At 38.2% G+C, this 12,410-nt stretch overlaps 1 protein-coding gene across 1 annotated transcript in view; it reads right to left on the minus strand.

Moving 5' to 3' along the window:
• Nucleotides 1-12,410, minus strand: part of Itga2 (integrin subunit alpha 2) — a 96,327-nt gene that overhangs the window by 48,532 nt on the left and 35,385 nt on the right. The window contains exon 3 of the mRNA XM_027954420.2: nucleotides 2,516-2,625. Within this exon, the coding sequence (XP_027810221.2) occupies nucleotides 2,516-2,625 (110 nt within the window). The remainder of the gene's footprint in view (nucleotides 1-2,515; nucleotides 2,626-12,410) is intronic.

Below are 12,410 nucleotides of genomic sequence, written 5' to 3' on the forward strand. Positions count from 1 at the left end.
CCTGTTGGATCCAGTTTTGATGTATTGAACTTTGCAATGGTCTATAATAATGTCCATTGCTTATGTTCTCCAATCTTGGCTAAGCCATCTTTACCACTTTCATTTAATCTTAGTTGGATTCTGTAGCCTCTATCCAGAGCGCGCTACTGAACCAAAGTCACTCGAGGGAATTTGGGGTGACACGAAAAGACTACGCAAACATGGAATATCTTTTCTGAGATTCAGGACGGTTTCCCCAGCTCCCAGCCTCAGGCTCCCACAAAGTGGGGCAAGAGAAAGATACCAGAGGCTGATGAAAGAGAGAGAGGGGGCACGTTCTGAAGCTCACCTTTTATTGGGGGTGCTATTCCATGGAACATTCTATCCGAAAAAGGTCAAGGAGTAGGATTACAAAGGAATAGGTGGGTGTAACTCAACCCCACCTGGTGACCCCAACTCCTGGAGCCACACCTCATTATCTGAGCAGAGGTGAAGTCCAATGTATTGCGGGGTGCAATAACTGTTCAGTACCCCTTTACTCAGGACTCAAAGGTGTGCACATAGCTTCTATCCAGAGAGGTTCCCGACAGGATTCTTTCCTTATTTCCCAGGTGACTGTTCAAAGCCTCTCCTATCTTCTGGAGCCTCCAACTTCAAGCCCCATCCTGCCACTCTCAGTGAATAACCTGTCTACTACAGAGAGGAGGAATCACACCTGCAGGGTAACTTCCATTTTTCTTCATTCTTACACAGGATCATCCTAGAACTCCTACTTTTCCCCTCCTGCTTAGAGAAGAAAGCATTCTAAGACTCATTTCCCCAAGTACCATTTATCCCACTCAGTTAACTATATTTCTAAATAATAATCATTTCCCTTTTGCTACCTCCTGACACTCTCCTACAAATAAGAGCATCTCTTTTTTACTCCAAGGATCTTTCAATCTTGCTATCCTGTAGAACTGCTTTTCCCAGTGATCCTTCTGTGATCACCTCCTGAAAAGCAGGTTAACTTTCACCTGGTCTTGGTCCACTACTCATCCATTCCTAAATTCTTTATCTGTTTCTCCCCTAAGTGTTACTGGATTTATAGTCTAGGTGAAGGAGGAATACAAAATATAATTAATTTGCTGTAGTACAGAAAGAAAATAGTGGAATTTTTTGAATGTATATTTTTATGCTTTAAATGTATTTTTTAGGTAAATGCATTATTAAGATAATATGTCAGTACATGTGTGTAGCTTGAAAGCATATTAAACATACACATCAGGGCTAAGTGTTCCAAAGTTAAGGGTAAAGGGTGATTGACACATCAAAGGTGATAAACTATTTAACTATATAATAAAATCTTTTAAAACTCACTAATAATGCATATATTTTGATTATTAAAAAATACAAGTATCACAAGTGTTCAAAATGCTTGGAGATCCTTGATCTTCACGAGCCACAACCTCCTTAAGTAAGCAGAAGGTGTTTAAGTAAGCAGAAGGTGTTTAAGTAAGCAGAAGGTGTTTAAGTAAGCAGAAGGTGTTTCCTGAGTCCTCAGTCCTTTTTTACTTCTGAAGTGTTGACACCACTGATACCCCTCCCACTTCGCTGGAGATATGTTCATTGAAGTCCCTACTATGTTCTATAAATTACACTAGAAATTAGATAAACACAGATGTGTAAGAAATCCACCCACCCTTGCTTCTCAGTCTTACTTGAGAAACTTCTTTCCCTTGGTTTTCATAACACTTTATTTTCTCATTTCATCCCTTAATCCTCCAGGACAACTCTGTTCCTCTGTGCTGTTTTTGTTGTTTTGATGCTGCTGCTAACACGATCATGATCAAATTGAGTGGCTTTTACTTGCTTCAGAAACTATTGTCTGGAAATATCAGTCATTTACATTTATTTTTTATTTATTTTTGTGGTGTTGGGGATTGAACCCAGGGCCTTGTGCATGTGAGGTAAGCACGAACTGAGCTATATCCCCAGCCCACTCATTTACTTTTGTAGCCTTGCATTTTCAGTGTCTTTTTTTTTTTTTAATATTAGAAAGCATCTGAGATATGGAGAGTTAAAACAACAAATAATTCCATATTGTGAGTTTTCTATTAGAATGCAATCACTTAGACATAAATAACAACAGGGTTTTTCTTGGTACCTCCCAACAACCCTAGAACTGATGTTGCCATACTGAATGGCTTGTTTTGGAAAGAGGAGGGAGAGAGATATGGAGAGTTTAGGATTATATTGCTGATTCCAAAAGTAATCAGCAATATAATCCTAAATATTGAAGGAAACTTGTCTATGGTCTGGGATAAATGATCCAGGAGGTGCTTGTACATTTTGGATGCATACTGTTAAATTAGGTCTTCAAGCTGTTTTGGAAATTTGGATTAGTTGGGCCTTACCTGACTGAAGAGATAAAGGTCTAAAGCTGCCCACTTTTCTTTAAGGCAGAACAATGATTGTTTTTGCTGTCATTTTTCAGTTGAGTCTATGATGAATATTTTTCTGTTTATGAAGAATAACTTTGCTAATTACAACTTACTTTGCAAATTCAGTTTTTCACAGGTAGCGGTGGACAGGTCAACAGGGCATTTGTACACATCTCCCATTCGGTTTTTAGGAAAACCACTCCAGGGTGAACCAACCAGTAACCTAGAAACAGGGTTTTGTTTTTCAGTAATCATAACACATTTATTTTCTTACAGATAAAACTGACCACAAATCACAAAAACTGACCAAAACAAAACAAAAATAAAACCACTTAATTTTAATTTTTATATCGATTCACGTTCGCTATAATTTGAGCTGCTTTCTTTCTTCTTAGCCACTCAAGATCCTTAATGAATGTGTGCAGTATGGTTGCTTTAAGACTCACCTAAGAGGTCTCTCCTCAGGGGAGATCTCTAAAAGACACACAATGCAAGCCACAAAATGTGAGCACATAGGTCATTTCAAATTTTCTAGTAGTAGTATGATAATAGGATTTTTAAAAATCAAGTGAATTAATACTCTATTTTACTTAATCCAATATGTACATGTCACTATAAAAAATTATGAATGAGTTGTTTTTTGTTCTTTTTTTCCCCCCTTGCTAAGTCTTTGATGTTCAGTGTGCATTCTCTACTTGGAGCACATCTCAATATGGACAAGTAACATTTAAATACCAAACAGTCACATGTGATAGAAGCAGCCATATCAGTTAGCAGAGCTCTCAAGAATGAAATCATGTTAAAATCTAAGAGCAACAACTAACATTGGTTGAGTTTTTATACACCCTAAGCTCTGTTGTATGTTAGCTGATTTAGGGAGCTAAGGAATTATCTAGGTGATTTCATGCTTATTTATAATGGGATATTTAGCAAAAACACAGAACAAATGTATCATGGGGGTCTACTCTAACAAAGTGTGTATATCTAGAATGCAGGATGAAGCTGGTGCTCACATCCTTCCTTTGGTTAGTTTCACTTCCTGCAGAGCTTCTCCAACTAGAGAGTAGTGTGTTTCCCTCCAGAAACCCTCACTTGATGTTTCTGACAACAGATAATTGGACAGAAAGAGCCCATGTAATATTTTGATATTTAGAAAACTATAACAGGTTAATTGTTCATTTAGTTACTAAGAAAGCATAATTTGCTTCAATGTTTTTATTTTTGTCAAAGCTGGGAATAATTAGGTTATCTATGAAATTTAAATTCTTTCATGAGCCTTCTGAATAATTTGTCAGTAACATTTAAACATGGTCCCCATCCTAAGTGCTATAGAAGTTTTTTTTTTTTTTTTCAAAAAGCTAGTAAACCTGCTCAAAATACATGACAAGTAAAATATCATATGGATGAACTGAAAGATAAAACTTAGCTCCCTTGTGGAATACACTTTTAAATGGTCAAAGGATGCAAAAAAAAAAAAAAAAATGAACATTCAAGGGTGAGAGATAGCTTCAGTTTGGTCATAAGCTTCTTGCCTTGCTCATCTCATAAAATCACAGAACATTCTTGGATACTTCAATTCAATTAAATTTGAATAGGTTAGAACTGAAACATTTTTGTCTTCTGAGGAAACAATTTTGCATAATTTATCTATTAAAATATTACCCATGGTCAAGATTACAACAGTCCCAGGCATATAGTTTTAAGATTTTTGAGAAAGATAGAAATCTTCATGCTGGATGTTATCAAATTTCCACATTCACTTTGGTGGAGGAAGGGACTCGGTGGCAGGGCTTGGAATGCATGTGAGAGCATATCTGGTATTCTTCAAAGTCATGACCATTTGGAGGAAACCAGGAATCTCATAAAGTCTCTGCGCTGTGAAAACTCTTTTCCAGCAGCTCAGTATTCTTGCTCAGGGTCTGTTGATGGTGGAGCTGCACAGCGTTCCTCTGACTGTGTGCTGGGCATATGCTGAAGTGTACCAAGGAGAGAGAATGGCCTCTTGCTTTCTTCTCCAACCCCGTGTCTTCCCTGCACCTTCCTGAAGCTCTGATGTTTTAAGAATATTGAATTCAGGTCCTCCACATCAGGTTCTCTCTTGCTTCCAAACCTTCACACATGCTGTCTCCTGCCTGGTAAATTCTACTCAATAGTTAGGTCTCTTGTTAGACACTACTTCCTCCAGGAAGTCCCTCTGGCCCCTCCAATTCTGAGGATTAAATCCCTGATCAGAAATGAAAGGTATAGAGGGTTGGGCATTCTGTGACTACAGGACTGAATAACTACCGTTGGATCCAATGAATGAAAAAATATACCAATAAATAAATGATTCTCCACTATTAGGAACTTTGTGTTGGTTGAGGTAAAGTAGAAAATCCTTAATTCTGTTGTAATTTACATCCTATCTATCTATCTATCTATCTATCCATCCTATGTGCCAGGACCACCCTGTGAGAGCGCATCACATGGTGGGGCCCAGGCTACAATTTGCAATGACAGGTAAGGACAGGATATATTCCAGAAATAGCAAGTGTGATAATTCAGGTGATGACCTTCCCCCCCCCCAAGTGAAGTCAAAACATTTTTAAAAAGAGGTGAAAAAAAATCAACCCAGTCAAGTGGAAGGTACACAGCATTACTGTTCTGACAGCTGTTCCTGATTCGGCCTCCACATATCTACTATGCAGCAAAGTTAGTTGAGTTTTTTGTTTTTGTTTTTGACAAAAGCTGACTATGACGTATGTGTAGGGAAGAAAATAGCAACTTATAGAAAGAAGTGTGACTCTGCCCCTTGGGATGCTGGGACTTCCTATTAATTACAGCAAATTTTACAACATTTTGTAGTGGGTGCAAGGCTTTCCAAACATTATTTGATTTAGTCTGCAAAGTAAGTCTGAAATTATATCTCCATTTTATGGGTGCAACCACTGAGACAGGAAGAGACAAGCAACTTATTCATGATCAAATGGCTAGTGGGAGCCAAGTATGCCCAGTTCTGAAGCCCAAATTCCTAATCTTTTAGGCTCTTCTTTCTCTTGGCTGCATGGAGGCCTGACAGAGGGCCCAGAGAGGGAAACCAATCTGAACAGAGGAGCTGGATTCTAGAACTTAGCATGGAGTAGAAACCAGGAAGGACAGTCAGGCCACACTTACTGAGCCTGAATATGTGGCTGGGTGGCATAGAAGGGGGTTGCAGACCAGATACCTGCTAGGGCCACCCTGTGAGGGCTCATCCACATAGTGGGGCCCAGGCTACAGTTTTCAATGGCAGATAAAGACAGGATACATTCTGAAAATAACAAATGTGATAATTCAGGTGACTACCTTTCCACCGTCCTCACCACAACCAAAGAGACACACACTGAGAAACAAAAGTCAAGTGTTTCTGATGGGAGACTTAAGCATTTTGTTCCTAAGGACCCCAGCAGTAAGCCTGCTCCACTGGTGACTTATACTGCATTGGCTGTTTCCTGCACCAAGCATTTCCTGGGTACTGCCCTTCTCACCTCTCCCCACCTCCCCCAGAAACTCAGGATCTGGTAACCTTGAACTTCCAGAGGCTATGACATCACCACTCCACTATGAGAATCATGGCCCTTTTAAGTTAATCAGACAGGACTAGGAGAAAGGCAAGAATTTGTACAATGTGTACCATTTAGCAAGGAGGATGGGAAAGCTCTTGAAATTCTCTGAAAGAATTCAAATAAGTAGGAATAAATTTCTGACAGTATCATGGTACCATAAACTCTTAACACAGGACCACAGGAAACAGTGGAAAACCAGGCTATTCCAGTGACTATTAAAGATCAAGGGTGTCACCATACACAACTTGTCCCTTAAATATTATGTAGCCCATTAAAAGTAGCCTCCATAAATTTATTATCTTTTAATGCTGAGTAACATTCCATTGTATAGATATATATACCACAGTTTCTTTACCCATTCACCTATTGAAGGGCATATAAATTATGGCATTAGCAGGTAAATGGATGGAGTGGAGAATATCATGCTAAGCAAAGTAAGCCAATCCCTAAAAAACAAAGACGGAATATTCTTTCTGATAAGTGGATGCTGATATACAATGGGGTGGAAGGTGCATGGAAAATATGGAGGAACTTTGACTGGACAAAGGGGAGGGAGGGTTGGGGATGGTGCACGGGGGCAGGAAAAATGGTGGAATGAGATGGATATCATTACCCTAGGTACATGTATGATTGCACATGTGGTGTGACGCTACATGGTGTACAACCAGAGAAATGAAAAGTTGTGCTACAATTGTGCACAATGAATCAAAATGCATTCAGCTGTCATATATACCTAATTAAAATTAATTAATTAATTTAAAAGACAAATAAATAAAAGCAGTCATGATAGTGACTCTGGAGGTTTCCAAAGCCACTGGACACACCCTTCACTGAAAGGTCCCAGCAGAGTCTCCTCTTCCCACCGTGAGGCCTTGGTGAAGTCTGGTGTCTCACAACTCATTCTAAGGAGGAGAGTCTATGACACTGCCTGAGGCCACTGCCAGGGAATTGCAGCATTCTTGAATGAACAAGCAGGAAGTGGGGGAGTCTGGTATAAGTATCTGTAAATGTTTACGCAATCAGCTGTAGCAGGAATAGACGCATCAGGACAAAATGTTAGAACGGCGAGGAGTAGGATGTGTTGGTGGGTAAACTCTGTTGAAATAAGGCAAAACTTCTTTGAAGCAATGAGTTTAATCTCAACCACACAAAAGAGCTGAATGAATGGTTCCTGTGTGCTGATTCTTAAAACAAAACCCAATCCCAAGATATAAACTCTTTTCCTACAGTGAAACTGGGAATTCTTCCAAGACTACTTTAAATAACACTAACTGTTCAATTATCTTGTAGGAAAATAGTGATTATATAGACTCCCCAAACATAGCCAATTTGCCCACCTCCAGTGGAATTCAAAATACTTTGGTTGGTAAGTGGTATTTATGGTGGTGTAGGTAGGGTAGTTTTAAACCTACAATCCAAGAGCTGTTATAAATATCTTTCTTTGGTCTATGGGTCCCTAAACTCGCCAAGTGTTCCTCCAATACTAGACATATTTTAGAGATTACTTACAGAGGTGTACTTAAAATAGTATGGCAAAACATTTTGTTTTATTCAAGTCAAACAATTTTTATTGATTTCCTATGGGGTTGATATGTCATGTAACTCCAGGGGCACTATTCTTATGTAAACTGAGTAACTTCACCTTGTGCAGTATACACTCTGTGAGGCTGACATGGGAGCCTGACTTACTATGGGCCACACTCAATTCTAGGCAGTAGGGATATATTAGTGAATAAATTATTGTTGGCCTCATGGACTTATATGCTAGTTAGAGAAGTTAGTCCGTAAATCTAATAAGTAAATAAATTATGTGGTCTTGACTTTGGTGGTTTTGGGAGGGGGATGAGAATGGAAAAACTACGAGTATAGGGTGGAGAATGGTGTAATCTTCATGAAAATGGCCAGAGAAGGGCTCCATGAGAAGGGGACATTAAAGTAAAGATTTGAAGGAGGTAAAGGAATGGCCATAAGAGAAATGAAGGAGTAGTTCAGGCTGTGAGAATGGCAAGTGCAAAAGTCCTGTGGAACAGAGGCATAAAATGAGATGGAATCAGGTTGTCATGGGGCCAGACCATATAGAGATCATAAGTAATTAGAAGCCTTAGCTTTTGCTCTGAGTGAAATGAGAAAGCCTTTGCAGGGTTGTGAGTAGAGCAGTCATGTGATCAGACACAGACCAAGCTGGGGGATTTTGAAGGCTGCTCTGTTGAACATGATCATTTTGGAGCAAAGGAGAAGCAAGTGAAGCATCTAGAAGGGGACTGTACTACTGTAGGCCAGAGATGCTGGAGGGCTTCTGCAGGCTGGTGGAAGTGGCATTATTTAAGATAAATTGTGAAAGGAAGACAAGTAGGGTTGTTCTTTGAATTGAAAATTAAGTAAGTAAATAACTTAAGTAAGTAACTAAGGAAAGAAAGAAAAAAAGGAAGGAAAGAAAAGAGAAAGAAAGAGAGAGTGAGTCAAGGATGATCCTAAGAGTTTTGTCTGAGAAACTAAAAAGAATGAGCCATGACCATCAGATGAAGGAAACATTATCAGCAGAGCAAGATTTTGGAAGGGGAACTCCCAGGAGTTCACTGGGAGATATTTTAATTTTGAGATGTCTGTCAGACACTCAAGGGGATATTTTACATCAGCTTAGAAGTCTATTGCAGATAACTAATTTGAATTAATGTCAGAGGTCTCAGGCCTACAGCATAGCTATAAATTTGCCAACACAGTGTCCATTAAGACCTAGGTGGCTACTGTTTCTTAATAGTAAATATGAAAGGACTTTGTAATGTAAACAATTAATCTATAAAGAATGAGAATGGGGTAAAGAGAATTCACCTTTTACGTCTTTGTTAGAAAATATTGCTACTACAATTTTAATAGTTTAACTCTTTGGCATTTGTTGAAAAGCAGTTTTAGTATTTAAAGCATCATTTTGAGTCAGGCAGGAGGATTGTGAGTTCAAAGCCAGCCGCAGCAATTTAGCGAGGCCCTAAGCAACTTAGTGAGACCCTGTCTCTAAATAAAATACAAAAAAAGGGATGGGGATGTGGCTCAGTGGTTAAGTGCCCCTGAGTTCAATCTCCAGTACAAAAAAAAAAAGCCTCAGACCGAGGCTGTCAATCACCTCCTTATAGAATGGATGGCTAAACCCTGGAGGTCTTTCAGGGTCTCCATGCAGAATCCACCACACTTATTACTGATAAAGCATCTTCAGCTATTGTTTTGCCTCATAAAAAAACCCTGCAAATTGGCTTTTGCCTTGGAAGCCAATGAATCCATAAAAACTGACTATTATGTCAATACATCTAACATGCAGTTTTCTTGAAGTTCAAATCAAAAGCTGCACTGGTCACTATAAAGCACTGTGATGATACAAATTATCCATTCTTGGGCCTATCCTGGGGAGAGAGGTTTGATTTTAAGACCACCACATTTCAGAAATCAAAACCCATGAGTCAGTACCTTTCAACAGGGTGCTTTGACAGATGGTTGTTTTTAATCCATGATAAAAATTGGAATAGCAACAACATCGTAAACTGCATTACAGTTTATAAAGCACTTTTTATGTGCATTCTCTCCTTTGATGCTTATAAATACTCTGTGAGGTGAAGTGTTAGAACTATTTCTGCTGTCATAAAATGAAACTGACTCCAAGTGATTTCGTGGCTACAAACCCAGGTGGGTAACAGTGCTGTTTCATTTCAAATCCCTGATTATTGCTACCATAATATGTCTGCTTAAAAGTCTTCCAGAGAAGACGTACTCATTGTTTTCCTCATCATTTGGGTTATCAAAAAATTAACAAGTAGTTTCCACCTGTGCCACTTAGCGTGTCCTAGATTCCTCTTTAGATGGACTTAGATGGATGGAATGTTTTAGATCAGCATACACCAGAGGGTGTGTGTGTAAGTCTCCTTCTCCCTTGTCATGAACCTTATTTTAGAAACAGGTATTCATACATCACTACAGAGGAAAGTTTAAACTTATACAACTAATGGGCATGGAGGATTTTCACAGATCATTGACATGCTCCAGAATTCTACAGCAACTCTCTTCCAAGTACAATTCACAACATGGGTGTGTAGGTGTGTTGTGTTTGTAGGTGCACACACAAACTTGTGTTCAGAATGAAGGAAGGGAGAAGGAAGTCAAAGCAAGGAATATTTAATATGTTTTTCTCTGCTATAGATTTTTAAATTTATGGTGACTAGCCCAACGCATTTTAAAAGTTATTCATTAATATTATTTAGAGTTTGTGAAAAAGTAATCAGCAAGTATATTATAAATAAATGTGTGGTGTGCTAAATATGCAGTAAGTATAGGTGAACCAATGTAGAGTGGTTCATGGGGCCTATGTTCTGAAAGGCACTTGCTTCTTCATTTACCCTACACCTGTTGCCAGGTTAAGTGAAAATTACTGTTGATAGGAGACTTGCTATTTTGTATACCAATATGGATGGTTTTGAGTGGTGGTTTAATTACATGGTAATAGCATAATAATCATTTGTTAAAAATGACAATATTTTTTCAAACTTAAAATTATGAGAATATATTCTACTCAGAATACCAATACCTTTGTAGAATAAAAAATTGGAATAAGTTATGTTAGTAAAAAATAACTAAAATTTAATGGGAAAAAGGAATATATATGTTATGGATTTAAAATAAAAGCAAACCCTGTGATTAAATGGAGTAAACATGTTAAATGGGACTGCTAAGACAATCTGATGCCAAGAGGATTGTATCTCTTTGGGAAGAAAGGTAAGGATGTAATTGGTTAATATTTAAAGGTCATATTGAAAGACAAAGACATGGTTATTTTGGAAAGGGAATCAAATAGCATTCTTGGCCAAGAATAAATGGACTATTACGGATCCAATATTCATGGAAGCCAATCCATGACAGATGAGAAATGGCTGAGGGGCAAAGAGTAAGAAGAGACAGGAGGAGCTAATTATAAAAAACTGATTTTCTTTCTGCTTTACATAGTGCTGAAAAGAGTAGCTCATATATGTGCGGAGGATTTTGTTGTTGAAGTGGTTCACTTTTATTCTTGCAAAATGTGCTTATAATATTCCCATTTGGTAAAGAAGGTGTTCTTGTACTCCAGAGAGGTTGTGTGACTTTTCCAAAGTCACACAGTGAGTGGTGAGAAAGATGAGGAAAAACTCTCCCGCTCTGGAGGAGCAGTTTCTGAGAGTACAAATGTACCTGGTAACCAGTTTCTGAGAGTACAAATGTACCTGGTAACCAGAATCCTTGCCCAAGCAACACCTAACAGTAAAGCCGGTGGAAGACTAATGGGATAAGTTGAGTAACAGAATTGTTAATACAAAATTCTGAAACTTTATCTTACAGTATAAAGTTGATGTTAAAATAAAATTTAGATATTATTTATATATGCCAGTGACATTCTGTCATTTCCTTGGTTACCTACAAAAACAAAAATGTGTTCATTGGGCACATCTTTTTTATGTTGCATTAATTTACTTTACCTTTATTACTTCTTAGCTCTGTAATCTTAAGCAAACAACCTAAACTTCCTAAGCCCTTCTTTTGCAAAAGGAATAATAATTTTATAAGCTCCTAGTATCATTATGAGTGTTATGTTTGCCAAGAAAGAGTGCTCAATAAATATTAGGTACTATTATTATCAAGATAACAAATGACATAATATTTGATGTTTGCTATAAAATTGAACATGTTTTATTTAGTCTTATTTTAAATTCTTTATTAACCTTGTCCCAGTTCAAAAGTTAAAACTATAATGTGAGTCCATACATAGCTGGATTTTTGTCTTGTTTTTCCATGACACACATCCATTATATTTCTCCTTTCTTTTTAAGGAACTAGAATGCACCAGTCCCTGCCAGAACAAGAAAAAAATGCACTTCTTTATCTGGAAATACCCCTAGTTCTCATTCAGTCCTCATTACACCAGTGATTGTAGTTTTCAGTGGCTTTTGAGTCATAATGAACTCAGCTTCTTCCTGGGACCAGCCTTCAGATTACACAGACTGAAACAGTGTGTATCACCAAAAGCTCCAGGAAATGCTTTTAAACATATCTCAATCCTTTGTAGATTGTTTGTGATACAATTGCATCATCCTCATTGGAACATCCTGTATGTAAAGTAAGGGCTGGGGGCAGGGGTTGGGGGTGGGGAGGCATGGTAGCCTCTGCCTAACCTGAAAGAGGACCAGACCACAGTTTTACCTACAGCCAGGAGGCTGCTCCTGGGCTCAGTTTTGGAGGTCATCTTGCTTTTAATATTATCCAGCTCACTTGAGACTGTTGAAAGGGCTCAAGAATGACCAAACCCATGTCACAACTATTTTCATTTCTAGAGTAGAAGCTAACCGTGTAATAAAACCTAATAAACCAAACTAGTAAAAGAGTCAAGATTATTTTGTTAAAATCTGGTAGATCT

This window comes from Marmota flaviventris, chromosome 5 (assembly GCF_047511675.1).
Source record: "Marmota flaviventris isolate mMarFla1 chromosome 5, mMarFla1.hap1, whole genome shotgun sequence".
NCBI lineage: Eukaryota > Metazoa > Chordata > Mammalia > Rodentia > Sciuridae > Marmota > Marmota flaviventris.